The sequence below is a fragment of the Miscanthus floridulus genome, chromosome 7, assembly GCF_019320115.1.
Source record: "Miscanthus floridulus cultivar M001 chromosome 7, ASM1932011v1, whole genome shotgun sequence".
Lineage (NCBI taxonomy): Eukaryota > Viridiplantae > Streptophyta > Magnoliopsida > Poales > Poaceae > Miscanthus > Miscanthus floridulus.
This window is the reverse complement of record NC_089586.1, coordinates 11,074,538-11,101,096: the sequence shown is the minus strand read 5'-3', so window position 1 is coordinate 11,101,096 and position 26,559 is coordinate 11,074,538. Positions and strand designations below refer to the sequence as shown.

The following is a 26,559-nucleotide window of genomic DNA, read 5'->3' as shown; positions in this document are numbered from 1 at the left end:
TCATTGGATGGATAGTAGATGCATGCAGGGGTTCAGTTAGATCTCAACCGGTCTTTGTTTTAAAAGTTATAATGTATTGACAAGATGCTGGTGTGTGTTCTGAATATAGATGTGGTTTGCTCTATAGATTTTCCTTATGTAACTATGTTGTCATCAACTATTCTGCGATCCAGTAAATATAGTTATCTCTAATTTGGTCCCAACTGGAGCCCAGATTAGATAGTGTGACTACGTACTTACTGCTTACAGAATGATTGCGCCTGGCTTTCCTGAAGGTGTCCATATACGCATCATAAGATGGACGCATGCAGTAGAGCTGCAGTGGGCGCACCTCGTTTGTAGTTATTATTCCATGCATGGCAGTACACGTATAGTACATGCGTATTCTTAACTGTGTGTGCTGGAATGTGTCAGTGGCATATATTGTGAGTGGGTGAGATTAAGGTCCCTTGTGACAAGCATCTCTGTCTCTTCACCAAGTGCTGCTACTGCTACTACTACTAGTACTACTACAAGTACTACTACTACTACTAGTACTACTACAAGTAGTACTACTACTACTAGTACTACTACTACTAGTACTACTACTTGTACTACTACTTCTACCACTAGTACTACTACTTATACTAGTTTTTTTCTTGCATCTCTTAGAACAAGGCACGAAATGTCGCGAACATCAAAGAGCGCATCCTGATGCCCCGTGAATGATGAGCAGCCATCCCATGGAGAGCAAGAACTAGATGACCAGCTTACTCAAGAGCAGTTCGATAATGAGTTAGAAAAGGGTCTAGAAGTGATGCTTACTCAGGAGGACCTTGTCGATGATGATGATCCAGTGGGGGGAGCCCAGGGAAGAGAAGGCGGAGAGGATGCCCAAGGCGAAGAAGGGGATGATGATGACGACACCTCATCAGGGGGATATGTAAGTCCCGAGGATCCTTTCCCACAAGAACCCAGACGGAGGCCAATGGAGGACGAGTTGGACAAGGATTTTGATCCAAACGACGAGGTACGGATAAAGCCTTAGTAGCTTGTAAATTTGGCTAATGCTATGGCTTTATGTTACCTCTGCTAACACTTTTGACCTGCCGGATACACAGGTCATCCCTACTCAACCTCTGAAAAGACGACGTCGGCCTCCGGCTCGTCTTGCCGGACAATACGTAGCGGGGCAAAGGAGATCAGAGGAAGGAGCCATAGGTACTCACAATGAGGCCTCCGCTCCACAACCTCAGGACACAACCACGACTGAGACTGCCCAGCCAAAGAGGAAACGAGGGGGGATTAGAAAGCCAAACCAATATCACGACAAGGCATGCTATGTGATAATGGAGGTCGGACCAGATGGGCAGATCCTTGAGCCATATACATACAGGGTGAAATTCCGTAATCACATCGGGTTTGTAGTTAGAGATAAGTTGAACCCAGCTATCCGTAGCTGGAATCTTGTACCTATGAGCCAAAAGGTAGACCTATGGGAGAAGCTGAAGCAGAACTTCAGGTTTCCAGAGGGAATGCACGAGTTGGTACAACAAAATGCTTTTAAGATAATGGGGCAGAGCTTCCGATGTTGGCGATCAGAGCTGAACAAGAACTTTATCCAACAAAAGTTAACTCCTTTCCACGAGTATGGCAACATAACTCCTAGTCAATGGGAGGAGCTCGTGGCTGAGAAGACTTTAGAGGCATCATTGTCCCTCAGTGCCCATAACAGCGAGCAGGCGAAGAAGAACCAACACTACCCTCGTCTAGGCCCCGGTGGCTACGCTGGCAAGCAAGAGGTCTTTAGGAAGATGGACGCAGAGGCTGAAGCTACCGGGAATACGGAAGTGCCAAAGTTGAAGCCACGCCTTAAATAGTGGATATACACGAGGAGTGTCGATTCATCCGGTAGTAGCCTCAAGTTTGCTAAGCCGGAGACCGGAGAGGTAGTATCAAAAATACTGAAACTTGCTGAAGATAAGGAGAAGGGCGCATTCAACCCTTCTAGAGAGAGGGACGAGCTTACCGTTGCCTTGGGAAACCCCGAGCACACAGGACGCACCAGGGGGCTATGGAAGAGGATGTCCTAGAAGCACGGATTCGTAGAGGAGAGGCACATGTACAAGAAACATGGCAGAGACCGAGAGTCTAATCTTGAGCGCCAAGTGAAGGCTCTAGTTGAAAAGATGTTGGTGGAGAAAGGACTGTCTACGATGGAGCCACAGACACCAATGGGGCGGCCCAGAGAACTGGCGGTAGTTGGCAGCCCTCCGGATGTTCCCAGCAGTCAAGGTTCCAATGCAATCGGAACCCCCGTCGATCGCATACAGGCGCCAACTAGTTGCAAATTGGTGGTTCCGATGGGCAGGCAAAACGTGATCATTGAGGTGGCAACGGGCGTGGCACATCCTCCGAGCGGCACGTGGCACAATAGGGACATCCCGCAGGACTACACTCAGGTCGAGGTGCATATTGTGAAGCCCGAGTTCATGACTTGGAAGATAGAACACCCTACTCCCAAGGGGCTCGTGTTACTCGGAGACGTCATGAACCAGTTCATCCTCTAGCACAGACGGGACATTGTATTGACCGAGTCTTCGCTAACTCCGACTGAAGTTCATCCTCTAGAGCGACCCGTTGAGGACGAGGAGGTATACTCACCGGCCCATGACCATGACCACCACATGCTAGAAACTTCTCCACCTCGTACTGAGCAAGGGCATGATGACATGCCACATCCTTCTCCACCTCGTATCGAGCATGGGCATGATGACATGCCACGTCCTTCTCCAGCTCGTACCGAGCAAAGGCATGATGAGATGCAACATCCTTATCAACAAGCGCAGCCGATACATGAACAACAAGTGTCTCATGAACAGCAATTGCCTCGTGAACAGCCGATACGTGAAGAACAAGTGGCCCCTAGAGCAGGTGATGCACAACTTGACAAGGACGTGCCTGAATGGGAAGCTCGAAATAAAATCCCAATCAAGATAAGGCCATCATATGTGGGCATTAATGACGTCTTGTCGGTGCACAAGTGGATGGCTCATGACTAGTTCAAGCCTAAGAACCAAGTAAAAGAATTCAGAGCACCAGCTTCTGAGGAGGGCACCACTGAGGAGGGCACCACTAGCAAACTGCACAAAGGGTTTAACAAGTATCTAGCTGTTGATAACCTCAAATGGTCAAATGATTGCCTGGATAAATATGAAAAAGGCAAGAACTTCCTACCAATCCGAGTCATACAGTGCTTGCCACGTGGAATGAGAAAGTTCCACGATTGGTACTTATGTGCTCAGATAACAGAACTAGAAATCTTACAAGCATGGATCCCTGCCGGCACATTTGGAGCCCCAGGTGGGCAAATTGCCGTTGAGTTTAAGGATATCTAGGCATGCTTCCACCTCGGACGAATGGAAATGAATCTGATTCACATATGGTGCCTGTAAGTCCTTGCCCTCTCGATATGATATGAATATAATCTTTTAATTTTGTTGTAACTAACCCGCGCCGTGATTTGTAGAATGCAAGCGGACTTTGTGAAAAAGAGGCCAGCTCTAAAACACGGGTATATAGACCCTTCACCTATAGCATCAACAAATTTTAATTACCCTAAAGAGTGGAAACTAGATTGCAAAGAACTAGGAGTTGGAAGACACTTAAGAAGAAAGAGGACATCAGGAATAAGAAAATATTGGAAGAGTCCCTCAAGGTTGCGACATACATTGCCCTATGTTTTAAAAATCTTCAACAACATGATAATATATGGATACCATACCACTTCAAGTAAGTTCGATTGTATACTTAGCTTTGTTCAAATTACTTTGTTCGATGCAAAAGAGCTTATGTGTTCCTTCTATGACTAAATTCATGCAGCGATCAATGGATTTGCATAGGCGTCTGGCTCTCACATAGCATGGCATGGGTCTTTGATTCAGCGGATTTCCTAGTCGAGACATACAAAGACTTCATAACGATTGTCAAGACGTATACATATTGACAATCCTTATTTTAGCTACTATGTTTGTATACATACTTGTAAGGTTCAATGTGGGATACTAACAAGTTGCATTTGCTAAAATCATTGGAACAGGGCATTCAGGCACTATGTCCAGGAACATAAGGGGAGGCATCATCCAAATAGGAAGGAAAAGTTGTATGTCAAAACTCTATGTGCGGTAAGTGTCATTTACTTTGGTACTTCATATATTACGTGTCTGTCAATAGCATTACTTAACATCTCCATATGCAAAACACACAGTGCCCCAAGCAGAAGCCTGGGAGTCTACATTGTGGATACTACACATGTATTATGATGAGTACCATCGGTGGCTACAACAGAAACCCCAATCTGGTAAGTTTGAACCTCTTCGCTCATAGTATGAAAAGTTCGCATATGTTGTGATATAGTAAACCTAAACATGTTCTCTTGTAGTTGGAGAAAGATAAAGACACGAGAAGGAACCCATACAAGGATGACGAGCTCTTAGAGATGGTCGGCGACCTTTGCAACTTTATAATGGACCAGATTGTATATCATAAAGGCACTTACCATCATCTTCTTTTCGACTTAGGTAGTAATCCTCTGTACCAACACCTTCGGGAGACTGATAGGTTAGCCCTAGGCCGTTGATGACAATGTGGACTTGTGGTATGATTTGGATTAGACTTTGGAATGGTTTGGACTTTGTTTTACATGTGGACTTGTGGATATCTTAATGTACTATGTTATAATGATGGACTTCATAATGGACTATGTTGGAATGATGGACTTTTGTGAATTATGATTTGTGATGATGGTCTTGTGTTTGTGGATGTATATACGTATATTTGTGCTGGTCAGATTCGAATTTGAATTATATATATATATATATGTGGTCAGATTTGAATTTGAATTATTTTTTTTTGCTGGAAAATCCACTGTAGGGGCGGTTCTTGATTGAACCGCCCTTACAAATACACACAGCAGGAGTGGCTGGTGATACAGTCGCCCTTACAGAAGTCCACTACAGGGGTGGCTGATATTACCAGCCGCCCTTATAGATGGCACTGTAGGGGCGGCTGAAAACACCAGCCGCCCCTACAGAGGGCACTGCAGGGGCGGTCAGGAAACCGCCCCTATAGAGGCACCCTCTGTAGGAACACCTTGAGAAGGGCGGCTGGCGTAGCCGCCCCTACAGAGGCTCTAGAGCCACCCCTACAGTAACATTCTATAGTAGTGAGGCATGGCGGCTTCTTTCTTCCCCTTCGGCTTATTTCAAATCGTCAAATCAGTAGGACAACGTGTGTTTCTCGAGCTTTTCTCGTGTACTGGAGGCACGAAGGAGGCCGGACGCGGTGCCCTAACCCCGGTGTGGAGGAGGCCAACGATGGTGCTCTGACTATAGCCCGCACGGACGTGAAGGGGCAGCACCTTCCGGTTGAGCACTAAAACCCACACCACCGGCTGCTCTATCCACTCTCCCACTCAGATCTGGATGTGTAGTTGTGGCAAATTAGTACTTGTATTGGTCGTGGTTAGATTTGATTATTGCAGAATTAGGCTTCTGTAGATGGATAATTGGTGCTCCCGTTCCAAATCTAGCTTAGAACATTGAAGTAACATGTTTTAGCCTAATATCTTGATGCCTGTTATCTGGTTCACTAAATCATCGTATATGTAGATCTATAACATGAATACGATGTTGTAAATTTGGACGCTCTCCAAAATATGTGAATTTGGCTTTTGAAGTGTCTCCAAGAAAAGTTCAGTGTCCGAGCTTAGCATCTCTGGTGCATCACTGGATTTTTTGGGTTGAGTTCCACTTCTGCTACATAGATGTTTCCCATCAGCAGTATCCTCATACTAACTTCAAGTGTGCAAGGAGAATTATCTAACTCAATCTTTGTTTGGATTAGGACCTTCAGCTCCGTACAGAGCTCCTCATTATTCTTGCAATTTTTATGAGGCCAGAGTCATCATGCTCCCCTATGAATTTATCCTAAGAAATCTGCCTAGGCAAATTCAAGTTCATTTTCTTCTGCTTCTTTCATGCAGTTGGAATCTAGTTGTATCATACTGCATGTAAATTAAACTTGTGTATGTTAAGCTTTCTGTTTCAGTTCAGTGACAATTAGTTCTCCCCAGTTTCTGTATCATACTGCAGATGTTCTCATGCAGTAAACTTTCTTGTCAGTTTAGTACTTACAATAAGTCCTCATGCTTGTCATATATCTTTGATCATTGAGCAGGATGACTATGAAGTGGTCAGGAAAGTTTCTTCGGTGGCATCATTAAAATCAAGCCTATGAAGAAAAAGAAGGTAGACTATGAATCATATCTCCTTCCCTGTTGCAGCTTTATGGTTACAGTACAAGCTTTTTTATGAAACCTGTCCTTACTGCATTGAACCTGGTCTTGCTTATTTCTCTGAACTCCGAGTTATCTAAGTTACCTGCTTATGTGCATTAGCTGCTATCACTACCGGAAACAGTATAATTGCCAAGTGCCTGAGATTTGCCGAGTGCATTCCATCGGGCACTCGGCAAACATACTCTTTACCGAGTGTTTTCAATTAAACACTCGGCAAACATATAGCACTCGGCAAAATATAAAGAAACACTCGGCAAACACAGACACTCGGCAAAGTAGAGGCACATGCGCTGGGCGTGCGGCGGCCATGTGACGGCCGTTGGGTGCGCCGCGCGCCCTGCGTTTAAAACTTTGCCGAGTGTCCGTTACAGACACTCGGCAAAGACAAGGTATGCTGTGTGTTTTTCCTTGACACTTGGCAAACTATTATTTTTGTCGACTGTTTTTTGTTTACACTCGGCAAACTAATGTTTTTGCCTAGTGTTTTTTAATGGCACTCGGCAAAATAATAATTTTTTTCTCTCCTGCCCTCCAAACTTTTTGTACTCTCCACATACAACATGTGGTACTTCATGTTAAAATTTGGTATATTTCTCCATCTGTTTGCTATATTTAAGTAATTTATTGAATTTAGAGGAATTTTTTGGTTTAAGTCAAATTTGAGCTGCAAGTGATACAAATAATGAAATAAATTGAGTGGAGAAATCATATTCATGTTATTGAGTCCATTTTGGGACCTTTCTCGGGAAATGAAAAGAATTTTTGAACATTTTATTCAGGAAACACGTACACGAACGTGAGGCCGAATGGTTTTTAAATTCTAAACAAAAGCAAACGAAGTCTGAAAATAACGAGATTTGTCAAGATCTCCTGATATCATACGTGGAGACTATGAAAAAAATTAAGAAGGTTTCGCTCAATTTGTCACGTATGACCTTTACAAATAGAAGCATCTTCATACAAGAATCGTAGCGTTTAGAAGGATCCGATAAGATTTGGAGTCAAAGTGACGGTAGAATCGGGGTTTGACTTCAAAACTTTTTGTATAGGCCATAGACAACATAGATTAGTTCACGTCAAATTTTGGTAATTTTTCAGATCCGTTTGATAATTTTAATTTATTAACTGTAATTATAGAATTTTAATTGATATTTATTGAATTTAAGCTATAACTGCATGAAATAATGGATTAATATTCGTAGAAAAATCAAATATGCATTGTTGAGTGAATTTGACAAGGTATTTTTAAATTACATCGTAACAAATTTAGTAGAACACGCTATGAAGAAGGAGGACGGCGGAACATGAAATATCGATTTATTTTGCCGAGTGTTTTGTACCTGACATTTGGCGAAAATAACAGTTGCCGAGTGTCATACAGGGGACACTCGGTAAATTCGTCGACCGGCCCCATTGCACAGTATCGGCCCGTAATGAAACATTAAAAAAAATAATGCCGAGTGCCCCAGATCTTGGCACTCGGCATACTCCTTCAAAAACAACCCACCGGTTGGCATCCCCGGCCCTCACCCTCGCCCCCCGCACACAACCACATGCCACCAACCCCAGCCCCACCGCGCCCCGCCACCAGCGCGGCATCGCTGCCCCGCCCCCGGCGCCGCCCGCCCCGGCGCCGCTTGCCCCGTCGCTTCCCGCCCCCAGCGCCGCCCGCCCTCGGCGCCCCGCCCCGCCCACGATTGCAAAGCCGTCGGACGACCTCGCCAGGCCGCCGCCACCGCAACGCACCGACGCCGTTCCTGCCACGTCGCCGCACTTCGCCGGTGAGGAGAACAGCCAGGTGTGCCAACCCCTTCTCTTCCCTTCCTGCTGTGCGCACATGTATTATGCCTGCTAACTTCGATTCCTTCCAAAGATTATCATGCAGTCTGTTTGCTTTGCTCTGAATTAAGACGGACGTACAGTGTGAGGTACTTAGGATCGGTGTTAAGAGGCCATATCCACTTGGCAAGTTGATTGACTTTAGTTGGCCAGCTTATAAAATGGAGTTGGGTCCTTTTCCTTAATCAGTAGCCTTAATAATACTATAATATACTAGCATGCAAGTACTAACAAACAATGCTAGCTGCTTTTCATCATCAATCACAAGCATCAAGAATAAACAATATTACTACTAGTACCTTATTGCCTGGAGCCTGGTACCCTCCTCCACACGAGCTGCACCTACAGAGAACCAAATCTTGGAAAAAGCTTTGCAAGTACAAATGTCCTTGCCAATATATACAAAATTCTTCCGTGTACTAGCAGGTCTCGATCTATAATTATAAATTATGGGGGTTCAATTTGTTTGACCACCCTGCGAATTCCCAGAACTAGCTGGTGGATAAATGCGATGATGAAAGTCTCCACACCTCTATCGTCATTCCAATCATATCAAATCATGCATGCAACAAGGCGCCAATAACACAACATGGGACACACTGTCTGCATGCCACTGAACCCTGATCACTCAGGCGTGCATGCCATTTCCATCTCCTGATGGTCTGGGCATCAGAATGTCTGTTACTTCCCCAGCCACAGCCACTGGCATGGAAGACCACGCGCACGTACAGTGTTTCAGTTGCTCGAACCAAACAATGAAACAAATAGTATAATGGAACTGTTTGTCAGGCAGGGAAGCTAGCTGCAAAGGTGAAGTGGAAGGTCCCCTACCACTGTGGTTGCTGTATGCAATTGCTGAATTGCTGCATGCATGCTCCATTTAACATTCACAAGTAATAGGGCGCACGCCATCGCACGCGTAGACGGGCACAGAAAAGATTTCTAATATGAAGCATATACAGACTGCAATATAAGTAAATAATATAGGTAGGTAGATATACATGGAGGATCAGCATAGGTTTATATTGCATTAGCTGCCGGGTGATAAGAACCCAGAACGGAGGTCATCTCAGTGTTATTTAAATACAAAGGGACGTGCTTACATATATGCTACAAAACAAACAGACTGTGTCTAAGCATACGTATTTACATATGTTAACAACATAATCTACGGAGAGACAACAGTGTCTAAGCATTCGTATTCACATATTTGTTTGCTTTATTCTGAATTTAAACATCAATCTACGAATGTAGTAGGTTTTTCCAATTGCCTGCAAATACATCGATCTTCCTATATGTGATTTTGAGTTTGTTGCAGAATTTTACTCATCAATCTACTAATTTTCTTTTCAGATGAAATTTAGGTGGTCATTCCTCAATAGTCCTTGTTTCTTTTCTTTTTTAACAGGTTCTTAGGGAGAAGGGTGGCAAGACCGGGGTTGCTGGTGTTTGTAACGGTGGAGGTGGAGCATCAGCTCTTGTTGTTGAGCTCGCATAAGAAATATTGAGCTTTGTCAGACTCAAAACAGTGATGGGGCATTGAAAATGACCATAAGTTATCCCAGGTGCTACTATCACGTAACCTAGCTAGACGTCTCCCGTTCGAAAGAGATACGGTTGGAAATATGCAGATCTTTGCATATCTATAACCGTATCTGTTTTGAATTGTCCAAGTTTTTTGGACAGCCCGAGGATGTGTAGATGCGGTTAGTTTCCATGCTCTACTCCGATCTGTGATAGAGTTTTGGCAGCATCTCCCTGTTGTTCTCCAGATACACAATCTCCCTTCCAGGACGTGTATTTGGAGAACAGCGGGGAGGTGCTGCCGAAATTCTATCTCGGATAGGAGTAGAGATGGAAACTAACCCCATCTATACATCCTCGGATGGGATTAGTACCTATCTTCACCTATTAGATAGTATAGGAACGTGTAGATGCAACGTGATTTTTTATATTACTCGCTGATATGCTAGAGGATGGATGACCGTGAGTGGATGTACATGGACCGCTCTAGTCAGACTTCGTTGACCGCTGAATGGATTGACAAGACCGATGCTTTCTTGGAACGGGCATTTGCAAGGGTTAAAGGAGCTAGTGTCACTTGGTGTCCCTGCAGAAAATGTGCAAACACGCGTCGGCAAACCAAGGTGATCATGGGTAAACATCTTTGCAAGAATGGATTTACGGCAGACTATACCAGGTGGATCTACCATGGTGAAGCAGATCGTGGGAGAGACGAGGTCGTGAGACAACGCATCGAGGAATATGATGGGGATGCCGGGGTAGGAGACATGTTAAATGACTATCATAAAGCACACTTCGATGAAGGACGTAGGGAGGAGGAGCCAGAGGCTACCGCAAAGGCATATTACGACATGTTATCTGCGGCACAGCAACCCCTTCACGGGCATTCCAAGGTTTCTCAACTAGATGCCATTGCACGTCTAATGGCCATGAAGTCCCAGTTTAGCTTGAGTCGAGACGCCTTCGATCTTATGCTCACAGTTGTTGGCAGTCTGCTCCCGGATAGTCACATCTTGCCAAAGAGCATGTATGAGGCACATAAACTCCTTCATGCACTTAAGATACCATACGAGCAGATACATGCTTGTCCGAAGGGGTGCATCTTATTTAGGAAAGAGTATGCGGAAGAAAAGTACTGTGTGAAGTGCGAATCGTCTAGGTTCCTGGAGGTAGACTCTGGTGATGGTCAGAAGAGGCAGCTCGCAATCCCCGTGAAGATCCTATGGTACCTTCCTTTCATACCGAGGATCCAACGGCTTTACATAACTGAGGAATCCGCGAAACAGATGACTTGACACAAAAACGGACGTCGATACAATCCTGAGAAGATGGTACACCCATTCGATGGTGAAGCCCGGACAGGGTTTGATGAGATTCATCGTGAGAAAGCTCTAGAGGCTCGTAATGTACGTGTTGCGCTGGAAACAGATGAGTTCAATCCTTACGGACTGGCGGCTGCCCCGTACACCTGTTGGCCCATGTTCGTTATCCCCCTCAATCTGCCCCCTGGTGTCCTCTTTCAACGACAGAACATATTCTTGTCGTTAATAATTCCAGAACACCCGGGGAATAATATGAGTGTGTACATAGAGCCTCTGATTGATGATTTGGTCTGTGCTTGGGAGGAAGGGGTATGGACATACGACCGAGCTATAAAGACAAACTTCAAGATGCATGTTTGGTACTAGTACTCCCTGCATGACTTGCCGGCATATGGGATTTTCTGATGCTGGTGTGTTCACGGGAGGTTCCCATGCCCGTATGCAAGGCTTCTCTGATGTTCATTTGGTTGACGAAGGGTGGCAAGTATTCTTCATTCGACAAACATCGACAATTCCTCCCTCCTAACCATCCATTCAGACTAGACATCAAGAACTTTATGAAAGGTGTCGTAGTTAAAGACCCTGCACCACAGATGATGACAGGAGCCGCGGTTCGTGCTTAGTTAGACGCTCTCGAGGTCAATAAACAAGAAGGTGGTTTTGTGGGATATGGCGAGCAACATGCCTAGACTCAGAAGTCGTGCTTGTGGAACCTCCCCTATTTTGATGATCTTCTTCTTCCACATAACATTGATGTAATGCACACTGAAAAGAACATCGCCGAGGCAATTTTTGGTACAATCATGGACATTCCTGATAAGACAAAGGATAACGTTAAGGCTAGAGTGGATCAAGCGAGGTTATGCGACAGACCAAAGCTGAACATGGCGCCTCCTAGAGCCGGCAAGTCATGGAGAAAGCCTAAGGCCGATTTCGTCCTGATGAGGGCCCAAAGGAGGGAGGTACTAGAATGGTTCCAAACGTTAATGTTCCCTGATGGGTATGCAGCGAATCTAAAGAGGGGAGTGAACTTAGCTACTATGCGAATCAACAGGCTCAAGAGTCATGATTACCACATATGTCTTGAGCGCCTACTTCCGGTGATGGATCGAGGCTATGTCCTTGAGCATGTCTGGCAGGTGCTAGCGGAGTTGAGCAATTTCTTCCGCCAGGTTTGTGCCAAGGAGTTATCTCGTACCGTGGTTGCAGAAATGGAAAGAATGGCATCTGTGTTGCTCTGTAAGTTGGAGAAGATTTTTCCACCCGGCTTCTTCAATCCGATGCAGCATATGATTCTGCACCTCCCGTATGAAGCACGAATGGGGGGGCCTGTGCAGGGTCGTTAGTGCTATTCAATTGAGAGATGTCAAAAGGTTCTTCGAACTAAATGTAAAAATAAATGCAAAATTGAAGCATCCATTGCAGAGGCATACATTCTGGAGGAGGTGTCAAACTTCACAACAAAATACTATGCTGACAACCTTCCTAGCGTGCATAATCCACCCCCTCGTTACAATGCCGGCGAAGATGAATCGAGCCTTAGCCTTTTCCGAGGGCAACTCGGAAGTGCAAGTGGTGCGATCAATAAGACCTTGAAATATGAAGAGTGGCGCACTATCATGCTGTATGTGTTGATCAACCTATCCGAAGTGGAGCCATACATGCTGTAAGTTCTCAACAAACTTGTTCTCAAGTAGTCACTATTCTATGTCCAACTCCTATGTTTCTCGTTGGTACAGGGAATTTCATCGTCAATTCTGGCGTGAATCAAGGGAGCCTACCCCGCAGGAAGCTGAGACCCTTCTCAGAGAGGGTGCGGGGAATGGAATGCCCGATTTCATTTCTTGGTTCAAACAGAAGGTACAGTCCAATTTAGCTCATACATAGTTTGACATTACAACTTGCTCGTACATGCGAATAATATAACAAACCACCCTACTTGAACTTGCAGGTCCAAAGTAATGCGTCTATGAGTGCCGAGTTGAGACAGGTTACCGATGGCTGTGCCTATATGGTCAAGTCGTTTATCGGTTATGACATGAATGGCTATCGCTTTCACACAATAAGCCACGAGCAGAGTCAACCCAATCGAAGAACCACAAATACAGGAGTTTTTATGCAAGAACCACTATGGAAGAATTGAAGAAATATACGAACTCATGTTTTGTGGCTGCAAACCTCTTAATCCAGTCATATTCAAATGCCATTGGTTTGATCCATCAGTAGTGAGACGGACCCCTAATCTTGGGCTAGTCAAAATTCGACAATCATCCGTCTTACCAGGAGACGATGTCTATATTGTGGCTCAACAGGCCATGCAAGTTTATTATCTCTCATACCCGTGCCAAACCGACGACCGTCTTAAGGGTTGGGATGTTGTGTACAAGGTATCGCCACACAGTAAACTACCTGTACCAAACAATGAAGATTACAACATAGACCCCAACACATATGACGGAGAGTTCTTCCAAGAAGATGGGCTCGAAGGGAGTTTTGAGATAGACTTAACCAAAGTGATCGGAATGGAAGTAGACAATGAAAGGGTTGCTGACAAGGATGCTGGAGACGAGGTTCAGAATGTGAAGGACTTACAATTACTTCAGCGATTACATTTAGGCAATGACAGTGATGACGACATTCCCGATCATGATGATTATATCGACACGCGTGATAGTGATGATGAGACTTATGATCCAGCTAATCCCAATTATGATGATTATTTCTAATACATGTATGAGTTGTACTAATTTATTTATTATTTGTCATAACTTTCTAAGTATGTTTTATTTATCTGTGCTGATTGGTTTACTCTTTTTAATTGTAGGTGATTGAACAATGGTGGGCGGTACGAGGAAGATCGCGTCGCTTTACGAAAAGAGCGGAGCTTCAGGGCCACCTTCAGGGAGGGGTGGAGGCAAGGGTGGAGGGAAGGGTAAAAGGAAGGGTAAAGGTAGGGGTAAAGGCATGAGGCCCCCGTCGCCTGTAGCTCCCTCGTCGTCGTCTGAGGAGTTACCTTCTGCGCACGCCTCTGGTGACGAGGAGGAGGTACCTTCTGCGCACGCCTCTGGTGACGAGGAGGAGGTACAGGAGGAGCAAGAGCAGGTGGAGGAGGAGGCAGTGGGTCCCAAGGTCTGGTTGCGAGGTTCCTCGACCCTCCCGAGGCGACCGATACCTCTTGAGAGACGCCCGATGGGTTCGACCCTCTGGAAAAAAGTAAGTAACTTTAGATGTCCTCAATATTTTTTCGTTTGATATGTTGAAAATTACAATGGAAACTAATAATTTATCTTAATCACTTGGGCAGGGGTTGGATTCAGGTCAGTGGGGGTGATCACAACCGCAAGGTCAACGGCATCCTTGGCCTTTTGTGTAGGCTAAACTTCCCTGGCTTAGTGCAGTTCGACAAAGAGCTACAGTCGGCCTACACGTGGGACCACTACGTCGCCACCCTCGACGCCACTGATCGTGATGGCAGGGTATTCCCCAACAAGGCGGAGTGGGTGAAGGGCGAGCTGTGGGTAAGTATTCCTCGCACTACATTGTTCAATACATCACATTTACTAGACATTCTTGAAGTAATGACTGTATACATCGCGTCTATATGCAGGACTTCTACAGATGCCAGGAGGGGTATGAGGCCAAGGTGGCCTCCATCTCTAAAGAAGCCTCCAAGAAGCTCGTGAAGGACATGCACTATGAGGAACGCGTCCAGGCCATCATCGACTACTATGCTCAACACAGACGGATGAAGGTTAAAAAAGAAGAGGCAAGAACAATGAACCTGACCCGGGAACAATTCTTGCAGGTACATATAGAACATTAATACTTACTTTTTATGAGATTAATTACGCTTAATTTCATTTTTTCATATGTCATACACTTGATCATGTAGGTGCCTCCGTACTGGTGCGCCCAGCATTCCCAGTGCTGGGAATACATGGTGGACAAGTGGTTGGAGCCCGGGTGGGTGGAGACGCACAACGCTTGCCGGGACTGGCATTTGCTGATGCCATGGGCATCACACCATCAAGGTAGCCTGAGCCTCGACAAATACATGGAAAAATGGGTACGCGAATTCATTTCTTTATTCTAACACTCAATTCTGCATAATTTCTAATCATTTTGCATTTTTGCCGCAGTCGTCGTCACATGATGGCCAGCCTTGCTCCCAGTTCAAGGCATGGGTTCTGTCCAAAAAGGGCAAGGCGACGGCAAACATCGACTTCAATCCGGAGGACCCGCCCGAGGCGTACAGCGATCCCAGCATCCACAGCCACGTCAGTGAGTACACAGCGATGGCAAGGCAGGTTCATGGGCCACAGTTCGATCCGAGCACCCAAGATCTTGATGGAGAAATCGTGATGAGGGTGGGAGGAGGCAAGAAGCATGGCCGGTACTGGATTGGCGACAGTACAATCGACACGGCCTCTACTCCCACTCTCTCCCAGATCCGAGCAAGGAGCACGAGCGCGAGCCCGGCGATACGCCCTCGGCCAACCGCTACACAGTACCAGATGGAGGCTCTCCAGGTTATTTCTTATTTATTCATCGTTCGTTGATTGTTACGTACTTTAGCTTTGCATTGTAACATTGGGATGAAATGTTATAGGCCCAGGTGGAAGCAGAAATGAAGCAACGGGAGAAGATGGAGGTGAGGATGGCGGAGATGGAGGCGAAGAGGCGGCCGAGCAGCAGAACATGGAGGAAGAACAACGGCGGACGATGCAGAGGATAGAGGAAGAAAATCGGTTGAGGATGGACCAAATGTTCCAATACATGCAGAATTTTGCATCGAGTATGGGTCAAGCTTTGCCACCGCCCCCGGTGCTATTCCCTCCACCTCAGCCACCCACAACTACTCCTGTGAGTCACTTGACACCTTATACTGGATCAGTTTTTACCATATGCAGTGATGCCAAAATGTTAGTTAAGTATAATCAGACAAGAATTTTTGGGTACCAAAATGTAAACTGAGCCAATTAAGTATAACTAAATTCCCTAGAATCACATCTGCAAAAGGTTGCAGTTTAGTATGGCACCACTTGGAAAAATAAAAATTGTAAGAAACGTATAGGAGATAATCAACTTTTAGCCACTACTAGGAATGTTTAAAGGCTTCCTTCAGCTTGTGCCTATGTACTGTTATCGTTTAGGGGGCAAGCACCTGGCCGTCATAAGTATGAGATCTCAAGTTCGAGCATAGTGTGTCAAGGTAGTCTCTAAGCACCGCCAAGAAACCTTTGGCCGCTTCCACCTGCATGCTTAAAAGGTTAGATACATATAGAGAGAAACAGAGTAGACACACTTTAGAGTCTTGACTGTATAAAAGAACAGAATGCTTTACAGGCCCAAAATGTTATATAACTACAATGAAAACAGGCTGCCCTGACTAACTCTAAAACAGCTTGTGCCTATGCTTTTGTTGGAAAGTAATAGACATAAGCTTATGGATCCTATACTTGCAGGTCAAAGCAAAACGAAAGGAACAATAAGGCAGACAATTTATATGTCACATTCAATCACTCCCAGAGAAGTTCAGAAAAAAGCTTAAGGTAGCAAAATAATAATCATCGAAAATTACACCGCTGTACATTTGAAAAAAAAAGATGGGACAAAATCGGACAGATCATGAAGAACTAGTAGATAGCCAATACACAACCTGGGCATCTGTGCATTCGTAAACAGGACGTTTTCTTGCAAGATAACTTTCGCCAACAAGTATTGAATGATACGGGCGCAAGGCAGAAAGCAACTCTCTGTGCTGTGGTAGTTGCGGAACTGAAGAAGATTTAATCTGGACACCACAAGGAATTCATGTGTCAGCAACCCTTAGCATCCAGTGATCAATCATGCTACAGCAACGTTCTTAAAAGGCAATTAAATGGCTGAGAACAGAATGAGGATTCGGAGAACATGAGTTAAAGTGCTACTCAGAAATTGTATGCACCAGAACTGTTAGTATACATCATTTTGAATAATAAAAGTTTATTTCAACAATTAGAGAAACTTAATTTTATGAAGGTACTAGATATTAAGTGCATCACATATAAATATCAATCTTGTCTCACACATTCTTCTCTTTTGTGCAGAATCAATCGGCGGCATCAAATAATCAGTCTCAAGACCCGGATTTGTTGCAGTGGTTCTAAGGGCCTCCGCAATGATTGCATTTGCATTTGTAGCTTAAAGTGACTTAGTTGTGACTTGTGATGATGGTTTATTGTGAACTGTGATGATGGTTTATTATGCCTGTGAAATACAATTATGTCTGTGACATATAATTATGCCTGTGATGATGCTTTATTGTGAATTATGATGGTTTATTGTGAATTGAGAGGGGTCCGTTATAGGGACAGATTAGTAAAAAGGGGGGTATTGGTAGCTTTGCCGAGTGTAACACTCGGCAAAGAGACGCTTTACCGAGTTTCGATCCAAAACACTCGGCGAAGAGACCAATTTCTGTTATTCTGAGAACCTTTTTTGCCGAGTGTTTTGTCTTTGCCGAGTGTATCCAAATGGACACTCGGCAAAGCAACCATAAAAATCTGCCCGTTGCGCGCTTGTTTGCCGAGTGTATTTGGCGCGACACTCGGCAAAGTGTGCAATGTTTGCCGAGTGCTTTAGTCTTGGCACTCAGCAAACTTTATAACCTTTACCGAGTGTTTTTTGCTTCACACTCGGCAAACTTTAGAAACTTTGCCGAGTATTTTCGATTTGACACTCGGTAAAGTTTAGAAACTTTGCTGAGTGTTTTACTCTTGACACTCGGCAAACTTTAGAAACTTTGCTGAGTGTTTTCGATTTGACACTCGGTAAAGTTTAGAAACTTTGCCGAGTGTTTTGCGCTTGACACTCGGCAAACTTGATAAACTTTACCGAGTGTTTTTTCATGGTGCACTCGGCAAAATCGCCGTCACCGTGCCATCCCGTTATCATTTTTTTGCCGAGAGTTTCTCTTCGCCGAGTGTTTTTTGACACTCGGCAAACTATTTGTCGAGTGCATGATAAAAAACACTCGGCAAACTACTGTTTGCCGATAAAATAATGCCGTGTGTTGTATGCCGAGTGTTACACTCGGCAAAGCATTTGCTGAGTGTCTTTGGGCCTTTGCCGAGTGCCCCTAGCACTCGGCAAAGCTACTGTATCCCGTAGTGTATTAACTATTCTCTAACTGAACCTGTACTTGTTCTCATAGTTATCTGCTTATGTGCATTGACTTGCTTGTGTTTTCATATGCCGAAAAGAACCATGCAGGAAAATTGTTGTCCACCAGTTGATAAGTAATAGATGATTGGGTTTGTTGCTCTATAATACTTAGCCATTTTAAATTTGGGCAATGACATTGTTGTCCACCAAACTGCACCTATGTTGTCTCAACATAGCAGGTCCCAAGCCCTGGTAAAGGAGGAGGGCTATGATAGGCGTGGCGAGCCAACGTTAAATCTAGCCATTGTAATGGAGATGAAACTCAAAAGAAAACCGTTGGGGCATAACCCTCTTAGTGACGCGCCATATCGGAACCCGGGTATGGTGTTAAATGAGCAAGGGCCGGGTCGTCACCCCTGTGACGTGCCGTGTCGCGATCTGGGCACGGTGTCAAGTGAGCAAGGATCGGGTCGTCGCATCCTTAGTGGCGCGCTACATCGGCGCCCGGGTGTAGTGAAAAATAAGCAAGGGTCTTCGCATCTCAGTCGACGGGTGCGAAGGGTAAGGAAACTAGTCGAACCAACTAGGATCCGTTTAGGTAGTTGGAATGTAGGTTCGCTTACAAGTAAGTTAAGAGAATTAGTTGATACCACGACTAGGAGGCGTGTAAATATATTATGCGTTCAAGAGACTGAATGGAAGGGTCATAAGACGAAGGAGGTGGACAATACAGGTTTCAAGCTTTGGTACACAGGGACAGTCATGAATAGAAATGGAGTAGGAGTTTTGATTGATAAGAGCCTCAAGAATAGTGTGGTGGGAGTGAGAAGGCAAGGAGATAGGATTATCTTAGTCAAGCTTGTCATTAGTGATATGGTCTTGAATGTAATTAGTGTGTATGCCCCCCAAGTAGGCCTCGACGAGAGTGCTAAGAGACAATTCTGGGAAGAGTTAGATGGCCTGATTAGAGCTGTACCTAGTAGTGAGAAGCTTTTTATAGGGGGAGATCTTAATGGGCATGTAGGTACTACAAGCGCAGGTTTCGAGGTAGTTCATGGAGGTTTTGGGTATGGAAGTAGGAATCGGGAGGGGGAGGAAGTTTTGGACTTCGCGGTAGCTTTTGACCTGATGATAGCCAACACTTTCTTTAGAAAGAGAGAATCTCATCTAGTGACCTTCAGTAGCGGACAACACTCTAACCAGATTGACTTTGTCCTCGCAAGAAGAAAGGACAAACGAGCATGCTTGGGTTGCAAGGTGATACCAGGGGAGTGTGTTGTTTCTCAACATAAGCTTTTGGTGGCAGACTTTTATTTTCAGGTGTGTGCCCGTAGGGATAAACAAGCTAAGATTGAAAGAACAAAGTGGTGGAAACTGAAAGGAGAGACGTCAGAGGTATTTAGGGAAAGGGTTATCAAAGAGGGCTCTTGGAAGGAAGAAGAGGACATAAACAACATGTGGGAGAAGATGGCAACCAACATTCAGAAGGTGGCCTTAGAGGTGTGTGGAGTAACCAAAGGAAGTGGAGGTCAGGCTAAAGATACTTGGTGGTGGAACGAGGAAGTCCAAAGGGCTATTAAGGAGAAGAAAGAATGCTATAGACGCTTGTACCATGATAGGAGTGTGGACAACATAAAGAAGTACAAGGTGGCAAATAAGACTGCAAAGCAAGCTATAAGTGTGGCAAAGGGTAGAGCATACGAGGATCTTTACCAACATTTGAGTACGAAGGAAGGAGAGAAGGACATTTATAGGATGGATAGGGTTCGTGAGAGAAAGACAAGGGACTTCAGCCAAGTTAAGTGTATTAAGGATGAAAGAGAGCATATCTTGGTGAAGGAGGATGAGATCCGACATCGATGGCAAGAGTATTTTGACAAATTGTTCAATGGTGAGAATACGGACACAACCTTTCAGTTGGATGACTCTTCTGACGACACCAATAGGCGCTTTGTGCGGAGAATCCAAGAATCTGAGGTTAGAGAGGCGTTGAAAATGATGAAAGGAGGTAAGGCGATGGGACGGGATGGTATCCCAATCGAGGTGTGGAGATGCCTTGGGGACATGGCTATAGTATGGCTAACCAAGCTGTTTAACCATATTTTTCGATTGAACAAGATGTCTGACGAGTGGAGGAGAAGTATATTGGTACCGATCTACAAGAATAAAGGGGATATTCAAAGTTGTACTAATTATCAGGGAATTAAGTTGATGAGCCATACTATAAAGCTATGGGAGAGAGTTATCGAGCATCGCTTGAGAGCAATAACGCGGGCCTCTATGAACCAATTTGGTTTCATGCCCGGAAGGTCAACCATGGAAGCCATTTTCTTAATAAGACAAGTTATGGAGCGGTATAGGGAGAAGAAGAATGACCTACACATGGTTTTTATTGACTTGGAGAAGGCTTATGATAAAATATCAAGGAATATTATGTGGTGGGCTTTGTACAAACATAAAGTCCCAACGAAGTACGTCGGGCTCATTAAGGACATGTACAACAATATTGTGACTAGTGTTTGAACAAGTGATGGAGACACGGATGACTCCCCGATTAGGATAGGACTACATCAAGGGTCAGCATTGAGTCCTTATCTGTTTGCCTTAGTGATGGATGAGGTCACAAGGGACATACAAGGGGACATCCCTTGGTGTATGCTTTTCACGGACGATGTAGTGCTAGTTGATGAAAGTCGGACAGGAGTGAATCAAAAACTGGAGTTATGGTGGGAGACTTTGGAGTCTAAAGGTTTTAGACTCAGTAGAATTAAAACTGAGTATATGAGATGTGACTTTGGCACTACTACTCGGGAGGAGGAAGATATTAGTTTGGAAGGTCAAGTAATGCCTCGGAAGGATACCTTTCGATATTTAGGATCAGTGCTACAAAGAGATGGGGATATTGATGAAGATGTTAGCCATAGAATCAAAGCAGGGTGGATGAAGTGGTGCCAAGCATCTGGTGTCCTATGTGACAAAAGGGTACCACAGAAACTAAAAGGCAAGTTTTATAGGACGGCGATTAGACCTGCTATGTTGTATGGTGCAGAATGTTGGCCTACGAAAAGACGACATGTTCAACAGATAAGTGTCGCGGAAATGCGTATGTTGCATTGGATTTGCGGTCATACAGGAAGGGATCGAGTTCGGAACGATGATATACGTGATAGATTAGGGGTAGCACCAATTGAAGAAAAGCTTGTCCAACACCGGTTGAGATGGTTGGGACATGTCCAATGGAGACCTCCAGAGGCACCGGTGCGTAGTGGAATCCTAAGCCAGCATAGTAACGTGAAGAGGGGTAGAGGAAGACCGAAGTTGACTTGGGTAGAGGCAATAAAAGGAGACTTGAAAGAATGGAATATACCCAAAGACTTAGCCTTGGATAGGAGTGCTTGAAAAATAGCTATTTACGTGCCTGAACCTTGATTGCTTCTACTGGGTTTCAACTCTAGCCTACCCCAACTTGTTTGGGACTTAAAGGCTTTGTTGTTGTTGTTGAAATTGTTGTCCACCAGTTCATAAGTAATAGATGATTCAGTTTGTTGCTCTATAATACATAGTGATTTTAAATTTGGTTGAGTAACAGCTATGTCCACATCTAATAGGGTTCACATTTAATAAAAGCGCCAATATTTTCCTTCAGTTGAACAGATTTAGAGCTATTTCATTGCAGGCAATATTTGTTGGATGCTTGACAGAATCGCACTGGAGAATGTATATGCTCTTAACTCTACTCTTATGTTGGACTACTTTCTTACTGTCAATACAACTTGTTTAAATCTGTTAATTTGCAATTCCATTACATAATTAGTTTCTAGTTTATTAAGGAGTTTTGTTTATTAAGCAGTCTAGTGGTACAAGAGGCTTGTTGTCTTAATTTCCCAGATCTAATGGCTAGTTACCTGATTATCTGCACTGCAGTTCCATTTTTTTTGCACTGCAGTTCTATTTGTAGTCATTCTTCCCTGAAACCTGGAATTCTTAGTCAACAATGAAAGGATCTCACATTTGCTGTCATTCTTTCTTGAAACCTGTAAGGCTGTAACTGAGAACCGAAGTAACTCTAGCGCTGGTTGAATAATAAAGCTATGACCTGAAACTATAGCTCTATAGGTCTTCTAAAATTTCTTCTTACTGTAACAATGCAGGAACATGAGCTTTTTGGGTGTTGGACATTCAGACATGTTTCCAGATATCATATATCTTCCTGTATGTGATGGTTCATGTGTTGGAAATGATGGAAGATTGCTGCATGTGTCATATATAGGTATTGGTGTTGGAAGAGATCTAGTAATTGGGTTTAGGTGTTTTACATAGGAAGTAGTATTAATAGAATATAATATATTGTTGTTGCTTTAGTTTAGGTCATTAGTGGAATGTGATGACTGAAAGGCTAGCTCTAGGCCGTTGATAATAATGTGTATGGAATTTGACATTGTTCTTACCTCGTAGGACGGTTTGGACTTGTGGAACGAATAAGACTTGTAAATTATGTCTATTTAATGATGGATTATACATATTCTTGTGAATTGGACTTGTAATGGTAGTTTATATAATACTCTTATGCTTGTGGTCAGATTTGAATTTTATATATATATATATATATATATATATATATATATATATGTTCGGGTCGAATTTGAATTTTTTTTTTTGCGGAAAAATATACTGTACGGATGGTTCTAGACTGAACCGCCCCTACAAATACATAATTTGTAGAGACGGTATGGTAGGAACGGCTGGTCGAGCCGTCTCTACAAACCATCGTCAACCGCCCCTACAAATGCTTATTGTAGTAGTGAAAGACATAGTGGACCCCAGAAGACCAAGTCTTGGTCAGAGGTGGTGGTGGGCTAGCTGTTTATCCGACGATGCTCAAGGTCCGCACCGACTGGCCGGACCTGTGGATCAAGGTCCACCTGGTGGACGCGACCCTGCCGCCGGGCAGCAATGACGATAGGCACATCCGTGTCTTCGTCTACCTGGACGCCGCCAATCACCACCGTCGCCCAGACGTCAGTCGTCGGCTAGCCTGGCATGCCGCATGAGTATCTAAACACCTGTATGTTTATGTTTATGCCCTGATGTATGTGAGGCTCGCAACCGAGCAGTGCAAGCAGCTGTCTTATCGACTACCATGTTTGCATGGACAAAATATGGGATGGATGCATGGCGGTCGATATCACACTCGCTTGCATTATTCGGTTGCGATCCTTGGTTATATCTTGGAACAAACGTAAGCAGATAGTGTATTATTGATGAGAATATCTCTACTTATTGTTTTTATTTTTGCCGTCCCTCTATGGATGATTAATGTAATGATATGCATGGAATGAAAATAATGAAACGTGTATCTCCTTCTCTTTTTTTTGAGAATTACACAATATAACTTAAATTATTCCTTCTGTTTATAAGATAGAGGCACAACCATATGAAACACACCGCCGCTTTCTTTGGGGCAATGTTTTGATACGCAAGAGTGACTACTTACTAAGCAAAGACATGATAAGGGGTGTACTAACAAGATACAACCGTCCACAGTTTCACAGTTCCTTTTGTTGCAATCATTGATCCATCTTCTCCATATAAATAAAATAAAAGAGGAAAAATCCTATGAGTGCCCTTTGGATGGTAGGATTGGTGTAAAAGAATTTAATAAGATAGTAATATTTTCCTCTAGATTTCGGAGGAATTCTACCAAGAGATTCTACCCTCATGTTTTTTATTCCAATGGAAGTCCCAGTACATCTTACCTTCTTTCTCTCTCTTCTATCAGGCACTAGGATTGATTGGGCAACACTAAACAACCAGGAACTACAGTCAGGAAGCCAATAGGAAAAAGAACACTTTCCCAGATGAGTGGGGTCATGTCACTAGTTTTATGATTGTTTGTCGTCATAAATCAAACTTCTAACTGTTTTTGTCTAACCGGGCCGTTCCTCTCTCTAGTACTGAGGATTCAAGAAGTTGGGGGCGACTCTCCACACTATTATATTTCTCCTACTTCTGCATTATATAAAAATCTCAGGTAAGAAATGAGCCGTAGACAAAACATCCATGTGCTTTGTTTCACCAATATGTGATTTCTGAGTAGTTGATAAGCATTAATCCTGTAACGTTTATCCTAGCGCCTAGACGTCTAGCGCGAGCGCACGTCCGGACGCACCTCGAGGCATTCGATTGTCGTAAAAGGAACCATCTGATGCCGACCAATCCACATAACGATTCAATTCAGAAATAATACAAGCGAACCACGCCAGTCGCAGTGGCCTGTCCCATGCCACTCGCGCGCGACCCATCCCCCCCCCCCCCCGACACGCCGCTATCCGCACCGTGCCCCTATCCCAAAGAGCACAAAACACTTCCAAGTGTAACATCGCAAAATTATGTAAACTATGTAGTGCAACATCATAATATAAATACTACAACATCGCAAAACTATGTAGTGCAACATCGAAAAATATGTCATGCAACATCGAAAATTATGTGCTGCAATATTGAAAAATATGTACTGCAACATCGCAAAATCAACCATGAAACATGGAAATAGAAACATCTCAAATCATCTTTCAGTGCTGTAACATTTGAAAAAGGTAATTTCAACAATTAAAATCATCTGTTGCAACATTAGGGGAAAAAATACAAATCCCAACATTAGAACTCCCTTTCTACAACACATGAATCACCCTATTGCAACATTCAAAAATCATCTGTTGCAATATCCCAAAAATCCCCTTGCAACACGGAGAAAACATAAAAAAACGTACAAACAACAAGGGGATGGGTTCGAGGTGCAGGATGCTCCAGCCCCTGGCCCATCACCTTCGAGCTCGCTGGAAAGAGGATGGAATAGGACCCTAGAGCTCGCCAGAACCCTAGCCACCATCACGTCCCTCAAATCCAAAGGAGGAGGAGGGGGGAGGGCTCAGATCCAGAGGAGGAAGAGAAGGGCTCGGATCTAGAGGAGGACTGACCTACCTTGTTGGAGCCGCCGCCGTCATCCTCATCTCTGGTGGGGGAGCGGGAGCCGGGTCGCTGGGGGCGTGGGGTAGCAATGGAGGTCGTGGAGGGGAGAGGGTGCGAGGGAGGGAGGGAGGGAGCGTCGGTGGGCTGGTGGGGCGGCTGCGAGATGGAGCGCGGCGCGTGACGTCCGTCCCGGGGGACGGGCGGGGCAGCAGTAGAATGGGAGGGGCACGAGCGCTGCGGGAGGGAGCGGTCGAGGAAAGGATAAGGAGTGAGGTGCACGGGAGGTGGCGTGCGGCATGGGTGGGTCGGGTTCGACGCAGGTCGGGTGCGTCCGTCCCCATCCGGATGCCCGCTGTATATCATTATTGATCTAGTAATGATCTGTATGCATGTGTTTTGTTTTGAGGCACCTAGATGGGATGATTCCATCCCTAGTTTTTAAGATGGAATAGTTCCACTAGCCTATTTTGTTCTAGGCATAAAAGTATCCTAGTTTTTTGTTTGATTCGGGGACTAGGCTCGACATCAAGAACAAGAGGTCAAGCACCATTTGCATCGTTGGTCATGGGGCCTAAGTTTCAGTGGAGCACCCAAGAAGAGCTGGTCATGGCGGCCAGTCGAGAGACACCGGCATGATGTTTCCCCACCCGCATAAGTGAGCCATTGACAAAGCAAGCCGCTGCATCCCTATATGGGCTAAGCATCCATGGGCAACCTGCTTCCATCCATGGGAACCACCGTCACATCTCCATGGGAGAGCCTCCTCTTCACCACAACTCGTTGCCACCGGCACCGCATCTCCATAGGAGGGCCCCCACAACACCACAAGCTAGTGTCACCGCATCTCCACACAAGCAGGCCTCGTGCCTCTACAAGCCGCTGTCATTGCAGCGACATCTCCATGGGTGCCATCGTTGAGCATCCTAGGTGACGCGTCCACGCTATAGTTGTAGGGATGATAGAGAGGCAGAGGTAGGACATGAGAGAGGTGGAATACAAGCGCCAGTGATGGAGACAGGAGAGACGAAGGAAGGACAGAAGAGGAGAAGAGGGAGGCGCGGGGCACGCAAACAGAGAGGAGATAGCGTGGGAGAGGGATAGCACTGGACATGAATCCTAGGGGAATGTTCCTCTAATTCTCTCCATGACTCCCAACCAAACACTTAGAAAAAGGGGGTCACTCTAGCCCATTCCACTTCTATATGCTTGAGTGTCTAAATACTTGTGTGTTTATATTTATGCCTTGATGTATGTGAGGCTCGCAACCGAGCAGTGCGAGCAGCTGTCATATCGACCACCATGCATGCATGGACAAAGTATGGGATGGATGCACGGCGGTCAATGTCACACTCACTAGCATTATTCGGTTGTGAGCCCTGGATATATCTTGGAATAAATGTAAGCAGATAGTGTATTCAGAAG

The 26,559-nt window shown here is 44.7% G+C and overlaps 1 protein-coding gene, 1 long non-coding RNA gene and 2 pseudogenes across 2 annotated transcripts; all 4 read left to right on the top strand.

The window, feature by feature from the left end:
* The first annotated feature begins 4,073 nt into the window (after positions 1-4,073).
* Positions 4,074-4,551, top strand: LOC136462558 (uncharacterized). The gene is made up of 3 exons (XR_010760750.1): positions 4,074-4,163; positions 4,247-4,339; positions 4,421-4,551. It is a non-coding gene; the product is annotated as an uncharacterized lncRNA (long non-coding RNA).
* A 3,239-nt stretch (positions 4,552-7,790) lies between these two features.
* Positions 7,791-9,674, top strand: LOC136465055 (early nodulin-like protein 18). Its single transcript, XM_066463946.1, has 2 exons — positions 7,791-8,135; positions 9,585-9,674. The coding sequence occupies exons 1-2, from the start codon at positions 7,791-7,793 to the stop codon at positions 9,672-9,674; spliced, it is 435 nt and encodes a 144-aa protein (XP_066320043.1).
* A 655-nt stretch (positions 9,675-10,329) lies between these two features.
* On the top strand, positions 10,330-13,165 carry LOC136465054 (uncharacterized; annotated as a pseudogene).
* Positions 13,166-18,477: 5,312 nt separating this feature from the next.
* On the top strand, positions 18,478-20,739 carry LOC136465053 (uncharacterized; annotated as a pseudogene).
* The last annotated feature ends 5,820 nt before the right edge of the window (positions 20,740-26,559 follow it).